General features: G+C 42.6%; 1 protein-coding gene across 2 annotated transcripts in view; it reads right to left on the bottom strand.

Moving 5' to 3' along the window:
* TAF1B (TATA-box binding protein associated factor, RNA polymerase I subunit B) overlaps positions 1-19,210 on the bottom strand; it is a 247,607-nt gene that overhangs the window by 165,243 nt on the left and 63,154 nt on the right. For both annotated transcript variants that reach the window (XM_077488766.1, XM_077488767.1), the window contains exon 8: positions 14,305-14,404. In XM_077488766.1, coding sequence (XP_077344892.1) covers positions 14,305-14,404 — 100 coding nt within the window. The remainder of the gene's footprint in view (positions 1-14,304; positions 14,405-19,210) is intronic.

The raw sequence follows: 19,210 nt of genomic DNA, 5'->3' as shown, positions 1-19,210 counted from the left end.
GACGAGTTCTTGCAGGAAAAAAATATTTTGAGCAACAGACAGCATGGATTCACGAAAGACAGAAGTCGTCAGACAAACCTGATTTATTTTTATGAGGTGGTAAGTAAAACCTTGGACAGAGGGGTGGCGGTGGACGTGATATATTTGGATTTTGCAAAAGCGTTCGATACAGTTCCGCACAAATGGCTCATGTGTAAGGTAAAGTCTACAGGTTTGGAAAAATGCTCTTGGGGGCTAAGAATATGCATGCATCATACATGCTAGGGGGAGTACAACTGGGGGGATCCATAGTGGAGAAGGATCTGGGGGTTTTGGTAGACCATAAGCTCAATAATAGCATGCAATGCCAAGCTGCGGTTTCCAAAGCGAGCGATAAAATCCTTTCCTGTATTAAGAGAGGTATGTACTCCAGAGAGAGAGAGAGATCATTTTGCCCCTGTTCAAATCATTAGTAAGACCTCATCTCGAATATGCAGTTCAGTTTTGGGCACCAGTTCTCAAAAAGGATATCGGTGAACTGGAGAAAGTGCAGAGAAGGGCAACCAAACTGATAAGAGGCATGGAGGAGCTCAGCTATGAGGAAAGATTAGAGGAACTAAATTTATTCACTCTTGTTAAGAGGAGATTAAGGGGAGATATAATGAACATGTACAAATATATAAGGGGTCCATATAGTGAACTTGGTGTCGCGTTATTCACTTTACAGTCAACAAAGAGGACAAGGGGGCACTCTTTACGTCTAGAGGAAAAGCGATTTCATCTCCAAATACAGAAAGGTTTCTTCACAGTAAGAGCTGTGAAAATGTGGAATAGACTCCCTGCAGAGGTGGTTATGGCCAGCTCAGTGGATTGCTTTAAGAAAGGCCTGGATTATTTCCCAAGTGTACATAGTATAACTGGGTACTAACATTTATAGGTAAAGTTGATCCGGGAAAAATCCGATTGCCTCTCGGGGGATCAGGAAGGAATTTTTTCCCCTGCTTTAGCAAATTGGATCATGCTCTGCTGGGGTTTTTTGCCTTCCTCTGGATCAACTGTGGGTATAGAATTGGGTATATGGGCTGGTGATGATATTCATTATATATATATATATATATAAAAAATTTTTTGTGGTTGAACTGGATGGACTTTTTTCGACCTACCTATGAATGCGCTGAAGTTAGCAGCTGATTTTTTACTATGCAACGCTGCACCAGATTCTGTGTGCACCAGTTTTAGTAAATCTCCCGATAAGTGTTGCAAGTCACAACTCCCAGCAGTGTGAACCAGAGCCCCACGACAGGAGTAAAGAGCCCTGGGATCAGTGGGAAGGGCCCCAGGACTGAAAGAAAGGGCCCTGGCAGTCAGGGTTTCCTGCACCAGGGCCCTGAAGGTTTTAGATATGCCTCAGTTGGTGGCATCTAGATTGCAATACCTTCTACCAAAAGTAGGCCACCCTGAGCAGTCAGGGTTTATTATGGGCAGAGAAGCTAGGCACAGTTTAGGGTTCTCCTAACTCAGGCTCTCGCAACCAGGGTTCCATGGAACCCTAGCGTTTCTCCAGTTGTTGCTAAGGGTTCCTTGAGCCACAAGCATTTTCAGCCTCTCACATAAGTTCCCACTGACACCATTGATCTTTTTAGCCATCGGTAAGGGGGCAATTCTTCCCAATAAAGAAAAAAGTATAAGCGTGTGTGTAAACCACTTTTATATACAGTTGTGCTCATAAGTTTACAAACCCTGGCAGAATTTATGATTTCTTGCCCATTTTTCAGAGACTATGAATGATAACACAAAACATTTATTTCACTCATGGTTAGTGTTTGGCAATTTATTATTAACCTCCTTAGCGGTAATCCCGAGTCTGGCTCGGGTTGGGAATTTCATTACAATAGCGGTAACCCCGAGCCAGACTCGGGCTTGCACCGCTCGATGCAGGGGAGGACACAGGTAACGTTACTTACCTTGTCCCCTGGATCCAGCGATGTCCGCCGCGCTGTGTGATCGAGCCGTCCTGCGCTCGATTCACAGTGCCGAATGCCGCCGAGCTCCGTTCCCTGCGACGTTACGACGCACGGGAGCGGAGAACGGCGGCAAATTCAAAAATGTAAAAAGACACAAAACACACACAGCACTGTAATCTTACAGATTACAGTGCTGTAGTAAAAAATACACACCCCCTTTGTCCCTAGTGGTTTGTGCAATGCCCTGCATGCACTTTTATATTATAAATACTGTTTTTTACTGCTTGGAATTTGGAGATTGTCCATAGCAACCAAAACATGTCCCTTTTTCATTTTTTTTTGGATTTGATTACATTATTGAATAATTTTTATTATTCTTTATTATATTATAAACTTTATCATACCCGGGATGTCCGCTAGACTCTGGTTTGAAGAGATTTCAGTGCGTTATTCCTAAGAATTACAGGACTACAAAATAAAAGCCAGATTTCCATGCAAAATAATTGTACCGCTTTCAGCACCTTATTCCAGACTGAATCATACCGCCAGGGAGGTTAATCAACTGCGTTTACTCCTTTTAAGTCATAATGGCAACAGAAACTAGCCATATGACCCTAATCACATGCACACAATTTGGCGTGATAACATGCACACAAGTTGACACAAAGGGGTTTGACTGGTTATTAAATGTAACCATCACCTGTGATCTGTTTGCTTGTAATGAGTGTGTGTATAATGCTGGGTTCACACTGGTATGACAAATGCTCTGACATTGGGAGCTCATGTATGATGTGTGAAAATCAATGTTTCCCTATGGGAGCGGTCTTAACCTCCCTGGCGATATGATTATTTCAGATTTTAGGTGCTGAAAGTGGTACCATTATTTTGCATGGAAATTTGGCGTTTTATATTGTAGGCCTGTAATTCTTAGAAATAATTCACTTAAATCCGTCCAAACAAGAGTCTAAAAGACATCCCGGGTATGATAAAATTTGAAATACGAAATCATAAATTATAATTATATATTCATTATAACAAATAATAATAATAAAAATTATTCAATAATGTAATCAAAAACACTGAAATGTGCTGAGTTGCAGAATTGTCGTTATTACTTTTAGTGTTTGATGACAAATTTCCCCACAAATTACTATCGCTCAATTCTGCAAGTGATTCTAATTTATTATCGCTGTTTTCTAGCTGGTCTAAAGGCACTTTTGCTGTAAACTGACATTTTTTGGTTGCTCTGGACAATCTCCAGTTTCCTGGCATAAAGAATAGTATTTATATTATATAACTGGATGCAGGACACTGGACAAACCACTAGGGACAAACAGGATGTGTAATTTGATACAGTACTGTAATCTGTAAGATTACCGTATACTGTATCTATACAGTGTTTTTTACTTTTTGAAATTGGAACCAAACTCCGTCCCTGTGCATCGCAATGCTTGCAGGGAACAGAGCTGGGCACTGATGAGATGAGACACGCTGGCTCACTGATCACAGTGGGGAGACATCCCTGGATCGAGGGGACAAGGTAAGAAACCTCTACATGTATCCTGGCTCGGAAATACCGCTTATGGTACTGAAATCTCACCCCCAGCCAGACTCGGGAATACTGCCAGAGAGGCTACCTGGACCGACACAAGTCGATCTGACTTTGAAAATGCTCCCTGCATTACTTTGAACCTACTTCAGACCATTGAACATCACTGAAGTCAGATCAAAGTCGGATCGCTGTCTTGACTGATCCGACTTTGGCATGTGACTTGTGCTCTGATGATCTTGAAGGGGAACTCCACGGCAATTTATTTTTTTAAATGGCATGGGTTCCCCCTCCAAGAGCATACCAGGCCCTTCGGTCTGGGGTGGATTTTAAGGGAAACCCCCACGCCGAAAAAAATGGTGTGGGGGTCCCCTCCCCAAAAAAAATCCATACCAGACCCTTATCCGAGCACACAGCCTGGCAGGTGAGGAAAGGGGGTGGGGAAGTTTTTTCACCTGTCAAAAATAAAACATGGTACAAAGGTTTTATTAATATTTATTAAGCAGCTCCAGCGTCTCTTCCGACTTCTCTCTCCGGCTCTTTTGCCTCCTCCGCTGCTGTCTTCTGCTTCTGCCGGTTCTTCTCCCTCTGTCTGCCGTCTTCTCGCTCTTTTGCTAGTTCTTTTGCTCGCTCTTTTGCCCAGTCTCGTCCGCTGTGTTCTCCCTCTGTTCTTCCAATGTTGACTCGAGGCTCTGTCCCGCTCTAATGCCGGGTGCGCGGTGTGCAACTACTTGGCATGGGGTGGGGTGTCACAGAGTGGAGTCATCTAGAGGCCCCGGCCCTTATATCACCACCTGGGGCATGATGGAGGGCAACGCCATAAGGGGTGTGTCTCCGGTGACCCCACCCCATGCCTATAAAAGTAGTGGCACACCGTGCACCCGGCTTTAGAGCAGAGAGCCTCAAGTCAACATCGGAAGAAGAACAGGAGGGAAAAGACAGAGGAGAAGACCCAGCAAGAGAGCAAGAAGATATCGGAGAAGACCTAGCAGAGGCAGAAGACAGTAGACAGAGGGAGAAGAACCAGAAAGGGCTAGATCAGTGGAGAAAACCCAGAGAGGGGAGAAGAACCAGCAGAGGCAGAAGATGTCAGCGGAGGAGGCAGATGAGCCGGAGAGGGGAGAAGAGATTGGAAGAGACAACGGAGCTTCTTAATAAATTACTTTAAAAATCTTTGTACTGTGTTTTATCTTTTGAAACTTTTTTCAGGTGAGTGGGTAGGGGTACAATGTAGCCCTACTCATTCACATAGGGTGGGGGGCCAGGATCTGGGGGCTCCCTTGTTTAACTGGACAGTATACTCTAGGTGTGGCCGAACCAGGGGCGTTATCAAAGCTTTGATAACGCCCCGTGAGTGGCTGGTGAGACAGGTTATTGTGGACTTCCTGTTCATGTTTATTTTTTCCTATACCATGTGAGTGGATATGTTTTAAATTATTAGACTTTTTTTTTTTTTGGATCTTTCTCTGCCATTCATTTACACCATGTACAAGCATCCTATTGCCCAATCATTGCGTGATGGAGGACTACAAAGCTCAGCAAACCAAGGCTATTTGCACAAGAGCATATGACTCTGGTTATTGGGATTCCATAGCAGCTGGAGTAACGTAGGAGGACAACAAAGTGTCAGGGCTGGGCTCAGCCCTTCCTTCTCTGAGCTTGCCGCTCAGCTGTCGGCTAGTTGCAAGCTCCCATCTCTCTCCACAGTTACTCAGCTGTTGATGATATCCTGTTCGTCAGTCCTGCCTACTTCAGCCATCCAGTCCAGAGGATTTCTGCCTTTGCCTTGGTCAACATCACAGAGACTATCTCCTGCGTTCCTGTTTAAAGACTTGCTTTGCTGACATCCCTTCTGGCTCCAGATCCTGCTTGCTGTTTCACTACATTGATCCCCAACCCCTGGCCTGGCTGACTATCCGTTCAGTTTACTGTGTTACTGTATTATGCTATGTTTTGACTATATTTGTTCTTTTTACTTTTATTAAACAAGTGTGATTTAACTGTACTTCTGTCTTGGTCTTGGTCTTATTTCATGGTTTCTGACACAAAGCTCAGCAGACCGAAGATATCTGCACAAGCATATATAGCTCCTGACATTGGGAGTCCATAGGAGCTGGTGCGTGAGTGGGCACACAGGAGGGAAACAAGATTTGCACTGCATTTGAGTTTACAGCACTTACTACTTTAGCACAATGGAACTTTACTTCACTATTAAGAAGATTTGAGATAATGGACTTTATGTGAATTATGATGCACTGAATTGCATTTATTTGCATTATGCTGGGTTTACACACATCCAATTTGCATGTCAGCAGACTGTGACTGGCTCTCAATGGAGACAGTTCACACAGCTCCTGGACAGCTGTGGAGTGAATTGCACAGGAGTCCTGTGCATTTTCTGGTCCTTTTTAGGTCCGAAATAAACCAAAAATTCGGACCAAAAATCAGACCTGAAATGGAGAACAGGGACGCACCAGACCACTGCTCTGAGCCGCTCCGAACAGAGATGTGAACCCAGCCTCAATTATTCATGATTGATTGATATTTACATAGTAGACAAGTTGAAAAAAAAGGCAAAAAAAAGTCCATCAAGTCCAAACTTTGTGTGTGATTTTATGTCAGTATTACATTGTATATCCCTGCAAGTTGTGGGTGTTCAGGTGTTTAATAGTTTTTTGAAACTATTGATGCTCCCCTGCTGAAAACACTGCCTGTGGAAGAGAATTCCACATCCTAACCGCTCTTACAGTAGAGAACCATATACGCAGTTTAATGTTAAACCGCCCTTCTTTTCATTTTAGTGAATGGCCGCGTGTCTTATTAAATTCCCTTTTGCGGAAAAGTTTTATGCCCATTGTGGAGTCACCAGTACACTATTTGTACATTGAAATCATATCCCCTCTCAAGCTTCTCCTCTCCAGAGAGAACAAGTTCAGTGCTCATAACCTTTCCTCATAACTAAGGTCCTCCAGTCCCTTTATTAATTGTGTTGCTCTTCTTTAGTTCCAGCACATCTTTCCTGAGGACTGAGAACAGGACATACTCCAGTTGTAGCGAGACCAGAGTCTTGTAGAGTGGGAGAATTATCGCTTTATCTCTGGCGTTAATCCCCTTTTTAATGCATTTCATTGCTGAGCCTGTCATCTACTAGGACCCCCAGGTCCTTTTCGATCCTAGATTCCCCCAGAGGTTCTCCCCCTAGTGAGTAGATTGCATTCATATTTTTGCCAGCCAAAATGCATTATTTTACATGTTTCTACAATAAAATTCATTTGCCATGCAGGTGCCCACCCCATTAATTTGTTCAAATCTCCTCGCAAGGTTTCCACATCCTGGTTTTTTCCCTGCTTAACTTAGGATCACCTGCAAATACAGAGATTGAGCCATTTATCCCATCCTCCAGGTATGAATAAATTAAATAGGACTGGTCCCAGCACAGAACCCTCGCGGACCCCACTTTCCACCCTGGACCATTCCGAGTACTCCCCATTTATCACTATACTCTGTACTCACCCCTGTAGCCACTTTTCAATCTATGTACTCACCCTATGGCCTATGCCAACGGACCTTACTTTGTATAGTAAACGTTTATAGGTAACTGTATCAAATGCTTTTGCAAAATCCAGATACACCACACCTCCGGGCCTTCCTTTATTTAGATGGCAGCTCACCTCCTCATAGAAGGTTAATAGATTGGTTTGGCAAGAATGATTCTTCATGAATCCATGCCGATTGTATATATTCCTTATTAATTGGGGCTCCCAGATTCCAATAAGCCCCCGCCCGCAGACCCTGACAACCAACGGCCAAGATTGTCGGGAAGAGGCCCTTGTCCTCATCAACATGGGGACAAGGTGCTTTGGGTTGCCCCCCTTCCCCAAAGCACCCGCCCACCCCCCCCCCCCCCCCATGTTGAGGGCATGAGGCCTGGTACGGCTCGGGGGGGGGGGGGGGGCTTGCTCGTCCCCATCCCCTTTCCTGACGGGCCAGGCTGCGTGCTCAGGTAAGGGTATGGTATCGATTTTGGGGGGACCCCCACGCCATTTTTTTCAGCGTACGGGTTTCCCCGCTAGGAACTGAGTCCGGAGGGAAAATTTAAAACATGTTCCAATTCCAAAGTCCGTCAGGATTTTTGGTATGCAAAGTCCGATGGAGCCCACACACGATCGGAATGTCTGACGGATTCATTCTGTCGGACCTTTGCTGTCAAAAAGTCCGGTCGTGTGTACGTGACATAAGACTGCAGAGTGCACAAGACAGCATTCAACTTCAACAACAACAGTTTTTTTTTTTGCACTTATCAAACAGATAACACAAAACACTTTTAAAATTAATATTCAACTGCCCAAAAAGGGAGTAAATAAGAGAAGTCCGTCAGAGTTTACACTGATTATATAAGAGACTAATTCAGATTATGAATATATTGACATGTAAAAACTAGATCCTAATTTTTATTTAACATGAAATTCATTAACCCGCTTCTCAAAATATAATGGCTGTACTGCACATTACATGAAAAAAATATTTGCCATAACACATCCTACCAGTTTACTGAAAAAACTGACATATAAGATATTAAAGTGGTTGTAACCCCTTACAAACCACTTTGACCTACAGGTAAGCCTAGATTAAGGCTTACCTGTAGGTCCAAGAAATATCTCCTAAACCTACATGGTTTAGGAGATATTAGCCAAAACACAGGCACCGCTGTCTACGGCGCGCAGGCGCACTGAGCGCGCCGCTGTCAACGGCGATATGCCGTGAGTGGGGGCTCCCGTGCGCATGCGCAGGAGTGACGTCATCGCTGCTCCGTCGAATGACAGCGCCGGAGCAGCGAGACCCACCAAGAAGATGGAGGCTCCGCACACAAGGGGACAGCGGTGACTTCGTTGGCTCCTGTGTCAGGTAAGTGACACATAATAGACTACTATGCGATGCATAGTAGTCCATTATGCTTTCCCTTTTCAGGGAATCAAAGAGGACGTAAACCCATCAGGGTTTACTTCCTCTTTAAGACACATTTTATAGATCAAAAATTAATACAATGGAAATATGCTTATACAGTATTTCACTTGGCAAGTACTTTATATGAAAACAAAAGAGACAGGATTCGTGATTATTCACAATTATTACACACAGTTAAGTGGTTGTAAACCTCTGAAATGAGCAGAGCATATCACTCTAACTTCTTTCTATCCACAGTCCACATGCACTGAGTGCGATTTCTGAATCGGCTTTTTTCCCCCTGCTATCTGCACTTTTTTGTCTGAGCATAGATCTATGTCTGTCCCAAGCATGTTTGAAGCCATTTACGGATGACTGTCTCTACTGCTGCTAGAAGTTTATGCTAAGCATCAACTACCCTTTCAGTAAAATAATACTAATTTTTTATTACTAAAATTAGTTTGAGGACATGTCCCCGTGTTCTTGATTTTAGTTTCATATTGAAAAAAAAACTGCCCTCCTGAACCTTATTCACCCCTTTGATGTTTTTAAAGATTTCAATCATGTTTCCCCTTTCCCTTCTTTCCTCCAGACTGCAGATATTAAGTTCCTGAAGTCTCTCTCGATAAGTGTTTTATCCCCTTTTTGTTACCTGTCTAGACTCGTTCTGTCTTATCAACATCTTTTTTATGTGTAGTCTCCAGAACTGGACACAGTCTTCTAAATGAGGTCTCACTAAAGATCTATATAGACTTACCACTCCAAGGTCCAGTGAAACATGCCTTTCTGGATGAATGATGGCTAGCATCATCCAATCCATTTCCTGTGGGCCCAGGCTGTCATGAACATGTTCCTCTGTAGTGGATCATCTCTCCGTACTGATGGACTATGCGTCACCATATGGGCACTATATACTTCAGAAAGGAGGACAGCCAATGCATGCCACAGAAGAAGGGGAGGAAAGATATGAGAAGAAGACAGGCTGGAGCGATCATGCAGATAAAAGAAAGGCGGCAGCTTGATTTTCCGCAATGAATACATTTATTAATCCAGGTGTGATACAGAATAATACAGGGTTTATGCGTATTGGCATGTAGCCTTAGTCATAGCCATGGCCAGGCTAGAGTGCTGCTTAAACTGAAGAGTGAAAAGCCCAGTCTAGTAGGGCAACACCAAACACCTGGATAGCTACTCTTTTGTAAGGCTGGCCATATATTATACCATTTCCTTGTACAATTTCAATTTAGATTTACCAAAACAATATAGTACGAGTTGCAAACCTAAAACATTTTTAATTTGTATGCAATCAGGCAGACCCTTGCATTACATAGTAGGTAAATCTAAAGCAAATTGAATAAAATAATTATATAATGTATGGTCAGCTTTAATTTGGTCAAATTAAAGGGCTACACCTCTCTTAGCCCTTGTACACACGGTCAGACATTCCGACAACCAAATCCGTTGAATTTTTTCCGACGGATTTTGTCCGAAACTGTTGCATACACACGGTCGGACAAAGTTGTCGGAAAATCAGATCGTTCAGAACGTGATGACGTTATTTTAGTTACGACTGGACTACGTTCAGGCTAGTAGCCAATAGCTTTGGTCTAGGAATTTGATCTGAGCATGCGTGGCACTTTATCCGATCGGAATTCTCTACAAACGATCGGACAAAGTCCCATCGGACCATGTTTTCGGAAAATTTTATAGCCCAGCTGTAAAACTTTGTCGGTCGGATATTCCGACGGAAACAGTCCGATGGAGCCCACACACTGTCGTATTATCCGACAACACGGTCCGATCAGACATTTTCCGTCGGAATGTCCGACCATGTGTACAAGGGCTAAGAATGACTGGAAGGAAGACATCTGCCTCTCCTCACTGAGATGAGGGAAGTATTGTACCAGTTTCACAGAGATTTTCCACCTCGTTTGGACATGTTCAGGGACTACAGAAAGCCAGATAGAAGGCAGAGATTAAAGCAATGGGTTTTACTGAAATAAAACAAACACATTTCTAAACAGAATATCTGAGGAGCATCAGTAAGATGATTTAAACGTTTTGAAGATGTGAAAAGGAATGATACCAAGGAAGATGAAGTGTTTAAATTTCAGAAGTTAGTACGTGCTGCAAGCCTGCTTACATGATCAGTCTTGTGGATCAGTCAGCATTGCCAACATAAAAACACTTTTATTGGCCAAATGGGATTTTCCTTATTGCTGCTACAATATTACAGGATATAACAAAGCAATATTCAAACAGGGTTTCCTTAAGGTGATATAATTGTCATTGCATGTCTCTGTGCAATAGTTTATTGTAATTCAGGACTCACGTTTACAGACATTTTACACAATGTTAGGCTGTTACTAAAGTGTTTAATGTAGTTTTAAAATGTGTATACCCCTTCATTACCAGGACATCTTTCAGTGCTGTGAGAGTTTTGACTTTCACAGAACTACAGTGTACTCCCGTACAAGGGCTGCGTTTACTTGCCTGGGGGTTGCACTGGTGTTCCATGCATCCCTATGCAGGCAATCCCATCCTTGTCAATTTGGATGCAGAGTCTGCATTGACACAGCTGTTGCTCCCAATCTGAGATCTATGCTGGTGCACAGCCCTGAGAGCACACCTTTAGTAGAGATACATTTTATGTAAGGCCAAAACTTTTTTTTTTTTTTTTGGATAGTGTAAGGAAGTGTTTAAAACCCATCATTTTATTCAAGTTATTTATTTTCAGACCCCAGATGATGTGTATTCACACAAAACATGTCAGGTTGATGCTCTAACCATTGCATATACGACAAAGGCACTGGACTGTTTGATGACATGCCTGTTTATTTTCTGCTTGATGTAAGTGCAATACGCTTAATAAATAGCATTTTCACTGGTTTTACACTATGTGGAGATCTCTTTTACGATGATTGACCTACCGAGAGGTTTACCCAATTTGATGTGGAATTGATCAGTGACTGGTCATACAGTGAGAAGTTTGGGAGAGCTTATTCTCCTGATGCCTGTTTGACTCAGTGTTGATAGCATATACAATTTGGTAAGTGTACCCCAACCCCCTCTCATTGGTGGCGGCCTATACAATTAGGTGATTTCTGTGGATTGGCTTGGTTACCTTCTATCAACACTGAAGTTTACGACATCCAGAATTGTACTTCTTTGAAGCTTTCATCATTGCTATCACTTCACTGACTTCTTCTGTTCAATTAACATTCACTGAATTGTTGGTTATCCATACGATTATTAATTTTATTTATTCTTTCGTACACCCAATTTCATATTGTTGTTATAGTTATTACATTGTCATTTTTAGCAGAAGTCACTATGTATCACTCAATATAGTGCAACACTTTTTTCTGCATTGATTTTGCAGTCTGTATATTACTGAGAATTTCCTTTACTTTCTGTTCAAAAGCATAAAGCTGAGCTCCACTTGTTGGTCTCCTTCCCTCCTTCCACTGCCACATTTGGCACCTTTTTGGGGGGGGGGGGGGGTCCCTGGTTTTGACAGGTGTGTGTTCTCACTTCCAGTTGAGTTCACCGTGGCAAACTCAGCCGGAAGTTTGGCCCCCTCCTCCTTCCTCTGCAGCTGGCCCATTCACAGAGTGCAGCGCACTTTCAGCATGTGCAGTAAGGAACACAGCCGGCTTCTCGTAGTGGAAATGGTGGAGGCTGCACCCCATAGCCAATTAAAAAAACAGCTCGGGTGAAGACACTGCTGGATTCCAGGACAGGTATGTGCCCTAATATTAAAAGCCAGCAGCTACAGTATGGCTTCATTTTTTCTGAAGGAACCTGGAGCTCCTCTTTAAAAGGATGGAAATCCTTTGTATAATCAGAACAAATCCCTCTGTGGGAAAACTTCTCCTCTATTCCTGTGATGGTGCCAATTCTATAATTTTCCTCATTTTTAGCCCCAGTGACAACAGTTATCGGGTCAAACAGGTATGGTGAATAACCATCATGAATGGACAAACCGCAATAAAAAAATGGGAAAATATGTGCAAATACCCATGCTACTATTGTAATAGTGAAACAATTTACAGTTAGGTCCGTATCTATTTGGACACAGGCACAATTTTAGTTTTTTTTTCAGGCATTTACCAAAACATTCAAGCTATAGTTATATAATGGATATGGGCTGAAAGTGCCCACTCTCGGGTTTCATCCAAAGGGTATATAAACAAGACAGATCGTCATTTTGACAGGGAAGAAGATAGAGATCTTGTGTTCCTGCTAAGCAGGAACACCGATCTCTGTCATCATCCAGTCAAACCACAGTTAGCAAGCACCCCTAGGGACACATTTAACCCTTTAATCACCCCTGATGTTAATCCCCTTCCCTGCCAGTGTCATTAGTACAGTAACAGTGCATATTTAAAACACTGATCACTGTAATAATGTTCTGCAAAAAATCACTGATTGTCGATATTACTAGTAAAAAAAAAAAAAAAAAAAAAAAAAATTACATAAAAATGGCATAAAAATATCTCAGATTGTAGACACAATAACTTTTGCGCAAACCAATTAATGTAAACACTTATTGGGATTTTTTTTTTACCAAACATAAGTAGCAGCTAACCTGATGAAGAAAGTATAGCAGAAAGTAAAAAATCGTTTTTTTGTTTTTTTCAAAATTGTAATTTTTTTTTGTTTATAGCACAAAAATTAAAAAGCGCATAGGTAATCAAATAACACCAAAATAAATCTCTATTTGTGGGAAATAAAGCCCATAAATTTTATTTGGGTACAATGTCGTACGACCGCGCAATTGTCAGTTAAAGTAATGCAGTGCCGTATCACAAAAAGTGGCCTGGTCATTAAGGGGGATAAAACCTTAAAGTGGTTAAAAAAAAAACTAACATATGTAGTAATTGGGGGGGGGGGGGAATTGGGGGGGATAAAAAAAAAAAAAAATCGCTACTTTTTTGGGTTATTTGGCAATAAAAACCTGACAAGGGTTGTATCTCACACTTGCTAGGGTATAAAAATTGGCTTTAGAGCCACAAAAAAAAAGAAAAAAAAAAAAAAAAAGGTAGGTGCAGATTTTTGGTCTATTATACTGCTGTTGTATGTTGTGACATTATTCATATAGACTACAATTTGCTGAAAAGTTCACTCTAACCTCTGCAGTGCTGGTAGCCCCTAGTCAGAGCAAGACAAACAATGCAAATCCTGTATCTAGTTTTGTGAATCTGCTGTACAAAATACCGAACTGTGGAAATTCTAAGCCCTCTCTTCCTACTGTATTTTATACATGACAGTGAATCGCCAGCCAAAACATTTTAATTTGTTTTGAATAGAGTGGAAAGGAAAAAATCCTATATAAAACCTTTATTGGAGTTTGCTTCAATCACCTTAATGATTATGTAAAATTTCTTAATATGAACAATATGTTTATTACAAGCAAACACACATTCCTAAAAATTTGGGGACTTTCAGTGATATCCCAAATATCACACAGTCCACCATTCAATTAACAGGCCACACACTGAAGACTTTGAGCTCCAGCCAATGTCTACTACAACGAAAAGAAAATGTTTACTTTGCCCAAAGTAGGGCTTAATCATCCCCACGATTAAGCCCTGCTTGAAGTCAAACATACTGTGAGCATGGCTTTGGGTGGGAGTGAACTGTCATTGCAATAGACCTTGGAGTTTAAAGTTTTCGGTGTGTGGCCTGTTATTTGGATGGTGGATTACAGAGAAGCAAGCGTGGACTCCATGGCCTTGGGACCCTGCTGACTGTAGGGAATCAAGGCGGATACAGCCAGGCCTGTGAGCCATAAAAGTAGTTGGGTTCATCACACAGTCTAGTTTACAAAATACTACTGAAGAATCCAGCAAGATTAATCCATACCTGGACTTTAAAGATTTGATTATCTTTCCAACAGATTTTGGTCTGCTCAGGGAAATACTGCTCTGGATTGAAGTATGGTATATGACGGTTGAGGACCAGCCTGTAAAATATATAAACAAACTATAATGTTTAACTTGTTTAAAGAAAGACATTTTAGTAAACAAAAAAAACCAAAAAACGTTTTAATGGCAAGTTCCTACTCAAAATATTTTTTTTGTGCTGTCAGTTTTCCTTCTACCAATGGATTTCCATTTTATGATTTCTTAAATTATTTTAACAATCTCAGCTCTCACTCACACACTTCCCCTATATTTTCTTATTAGGGCACCTTCATATCCCCTCGATATTATCGATTTCTGAAACTGGAAGGAAGCAAATGGGAAACCTCTTCTGTGGGACATAGAAAATAAATCTTAAAATAAAAACAATTTTATCATTTGAGTGTTGGCCCACTCAGGGTTTGGTGACACGCAACCAGCCTTGTGGATTATTGTCACACAACTCAAGCTTAGCCTAAAAAAATAGATTCCATCACAGATAGTACATTCCTGCGAAGATAGAGAATAAATCAGAGAATACATAGCCATACAGTCCCGAGGTCTAAAATGAAGTTCCATGGGGGAAGAGGGTCAGCCATCCTTTCTAGCCACAGAGCAGAGTCATGAGCTCAACCCTTATAATTCACAAAATTAACATTCCAGACAAAGAAGACACCCCAGGCTCAATGAGTCATACAGACTGTTGAACCCCAAAAGGTAATGCTCCAACTAAAGTGCGCAGCCCCAAAGTCCATGTTTTAACCAAAGTGCAAAGCCCCAAACACCCCAACCATAAGGACATAACCAAAAAACGAACACATGTAGGAATCCATACAGTTCTGGCACCAACAACACTCACTCAGCAGAATCAAAGGTGCAATACCGTGAAACATTTGGTCTTTCAGGTAAGCAACTACTGAAATAATTATTTTGCTGGTCTGTATAGGGGCATGTTTCCCCACTAACCATCAACATACTGGGGCACCCTTCCTGCTGATCAGCAATGCAAGGTGACCCTTCTCAGACTGCCCACCAGGGTAGGGACCACTTCTCCGCTGACCAGCAATATACAGGGTCACTTTTCCACTGACCAGCAACGTAATGGGCCAAGTACCCGCTGCGTTTCTTTTCTAGACATTATTATAGTTTCACGATTATGGTGGATTATCAAAATAATTTATTTATAGAGCATATACATCTATGTGTTACTGATCATTTGAATTTAATGTGAACCATTATATATATTCATTTTTAGCAAAGTTTTCCTGACACCTGTAGCAAAAAGGCTGTAAAAGTCTCCATATGAGACACAGTTGACTCCCCCTTAAATTAAATTCTATACCCAATAGCAATCCTTTTCATTTAGATTTGGATACCCCTCGCACCTTGTAAGCCTATTTTCTAGTGCAACTGCCCATCACAGTCATGGGTCAACAGTGATTCTTGGAGAGGAGGTGGCAGAACCAGCTCCCAATCCAGGCTGCATCTGCATATTAAAGCTAAGGTATATGGGATATGCCGAAAGCCTATTCGAGAGGCCCCTTCATAAAACATTTTAGTGGAATTAAATCTAAGACTAGGTTAGCAGAGGAGGCGTTGAGATATAAAGTATCCCAATCTGAAACCCTATGTGTTACTAATGCTTCAACACAAACATATTTAGAGTGGCTTCAAGCTCAACAGCTACTTGAAGACTTTGTTCTTCCCAAAGTCCAGAAAAAAAAAAAAAGCTTCTTCCAAAAACAGGTGTATTGGGCAGAAGGGGAGGAAGTCAGGAAATTACTAGCACATAAAGCCAGTTCTCATCAACCCAACACAATTCAGAACAGCACCATGTCTTCCTCCACACAGGCCAGTACTTTATTGTACAAACTGTAGAAACACTACCTTCCTCTAAAGCCAGCCATAGACAGAGCGATTTTCTTTCCTGAGAACACAGCGATTACTGCTAGTAATAGTATAATGGCTGCTAGCAATAATCACATGTAAAATCTGACAGGTTGGTTGTACCCAAGTTGATCAATTTGGGTACAGTGCATCCGGAAAAGTATTCACAGCGCTTCACTTTTACCACATTTTGTTGTTATGTGCCTTATTCCAAAATGGATTCAATTATTTTCCTCAAAATTCTACAAACAAATACCCCATAATGACAATGTGAAAAGTTTTTTGAAGTCTTTGTAAAATTTATTAAAAATAAAAAAAATAATCCCACGTACATAAAGTATTCACAGCCTTTGCTCAATACTTTGTTGAAGCACATTTTAGCATCAATTACAGCCTCACGTCTTTTTGAGTATGGTGCTAAAAACTTGGCATACCTATTTTTGGGCAGTTTCTCTCATCCGTTTTTGCAGGACCTCCCAAGCTCGATCAGCTTGTATGGGGAGCGTCGGTGCGCAGCCATTTTCAGATCTCACCAGAGATGTTCAATCAGGTTCAAGTCTGGGCATTGACTGGGCCATGCAAGGACAATCCCAGAGTTGTCCCATAGCCACTCCTTTGTTATCTTGGCTGTGCGCTTAGGGTCGTTGTCCTGTTGGAAGATGAACCTTCACCCCAGTCTGAGGTCTAGAGCGCTCTGCAGCAGGTTTTCATAAAGAAAGTCTCTGTAAATTGCTGCATTCATATTTCCCTTGATCCTGACTAGTCTACCAGTTCCTTCCAGATGAAAAGCATCCCCACAGCACGATGCTGCCACCACCATACACGCCACTTTAAGGATGATTAGTGGAAATAGGATGCACCCGAGATCAATTTTCAGTGTCATGGCAAAGGCTGTGAATACTTATGTACGTGGGATTTTTTTCCTTTTTTCTTTTTAATACATTAAATACATAAGATTTCAAACAAACTTCTTTCACGTGGTCATTGTGGGGTATAGTTTGTAGAATTTTAAAAAGGAAAATAATGAATTGAATACATTTTGGAATAAGGCTGTAACATAACATGTGGAAAAAGTGAAGAGCTGTGAATACTTTTCGGATGCACACATAGGTTGGACTTGTGTCTTTTTTCAACCTCGCCTATGTAACTAAGTAAACTATGTATATTCAGCCTGCCCATACATGGTTCAAATGTCGGCTGGACCCCACTGAACTTCAAACCGTCCATGGCCGGCTTTAGAGAAGTGGTATGTGGCTCTACATCTCTTCCTACAGGCTACATGTGTATTTATTAGTTTAAGTTTATATGAACCAAGTGTGGTCTTACATATTTATCGCAAGAATCTATGAGACATTTTAACTTCTTCTCTCAGCTTCAAGTTGACCGAACCTCCTTTGAACAACCACTTACAACTGCGACAAGCAGTGTCAGCACCGTATAGTCTAGTCCAGGGGTGCCCAACTCTGATGTGGCCCGCAACCTCCTTCTGTGGGATGGCAGATTGGCAAGACCAGATCATGGGTTGCAGACCCGCCATCCCAGAGCATCTGTGATGTTGTTCAGGTATGAATGGGGAGCAGGTGTGTTAAAGTGGTTGTAAACCCTTACAACCAACTTTTACCTACAGGTAAGCCTAGATTAAAGCGGGAGTCCACCGGGACTCCGCGTTTTGTTTTTTTTTTTTTAAAAAACCAGGAGCTACTAATACTGCAGCTGCTGACTTTTAAAATAGTGACACTTACCTGTCCAGCATGCCCGCGATGTCGGCACCCGAAGCCGATCGCTAGGTCGTCTGTCGGGTCCTGCCGCCGCCACCTTGGGTATGGGAATCAGGAAATGGAGCCTTTCGGCTTCATTTCCCGGTTCCCTACTGCGCATGAGCGAATTGCGCTGCGCAATAAGGACGCTCCCCGCTGCCTCTGGGAGCTGTGTGTTTCCCAGCAGGCAGCGGGGCACTTGCGGGAAGGGGCGGGCACTTGCGGAAAGGGGCGTAAGTTACGCCCCTTTCCGCAGAGAGCTGTCCCGGAAGTGGGTGCAGTTACCTGGATTATCCAGGTAACTGCACCCCCCTCCCCCCTGAAAGGTGTCGATTGTGGCACCGGAGGGGGGGAGGGTTCCGATGAGCGGAAGGTCCACTTTAGAGTGGACCTCCGCTTTAAGGCTTACCTGTAGGTCCAAGAAATATCTCCTAAACCTACACGGTTTAGGAGATATTTGCCGAAAAACAGGCACCGCTATCTTCCAGCGCATGTGCCGTAGACAGCGGCCCCAGGCGCACTGAGCGCGCCGTGGTCAACAGCGATATGCCGCGAGTGACAGCTCCCTGCGCATGCGCGGGAGTGACGTCATCGTAGGAGATATTTGCCTAAAGACGGCGTGCAGGTGCACTGAGCGGCTCCCGTGCGCATGCGCTGGAGTGACGTCATTGCGGCTTCGTCGAATGACAGCGGCGGAGCAGCGAGACCCACCAAGAAGATGGATGCTCCGGACTACAGCGGTAAATTTGCTGGCTCCTGTGTCAGGTAAGTGACACATAATGGACTACTATGCAATGCATAGTAGTCCATTTTGCTTTACCTTTGCAGGGAATGAAAGAGGAAGTAAACTCATCAGGGTTTACTTCCTCTTTAAGGAAGCCGGCAAAGCAAGCAGCTGTGGAGCAGAGCTGTACAAGCTGATGCTTCCTGTATAGCGCCGTCTCTTGCCACAGGCAGAATGATACCAAATGCACTCTGCTGGGGACAGCAACAGCAGGCGATACCTGAATGGAAGACTGTTAATAAAGGTCAGTTTATTACTAAAATTGCAGTGTATATATGGGCATATCTGTGCAGTGGTTACTGGGCTGTTTTCAAACTGATCCGCAGGTGCAGTGCACCTTAAGGTTACCTGCACTGAGGCATAGACTTCTGTTTTACCTGTGGGTTTGGTGAGCTTTTAGAAAGTGCACCACACCTGCAGGATATATTAGAAGTCGATGG

This window comes from Lithobates pipiens, unplaced genomic scaffold, assembly GCF_037356315.1.
Source record: "Lithobates pipiens isolate NorthernLeopardFrog02 unplaced genomic scaffold, aLitPip1_a1.2 Scaffold_18, whole genome shotgun sequence".
In the NCBI taxonomy this organism is placed as follows: domain Eukaryota; kingdom Metazoa; phylum Chordata; class Amphibia; order Anura; family Ranidae; genus Lithobates; species Lithobates pipiens.
This window is presented reverse-complemented; position numbering and strand designations above follow the sequence as displayed.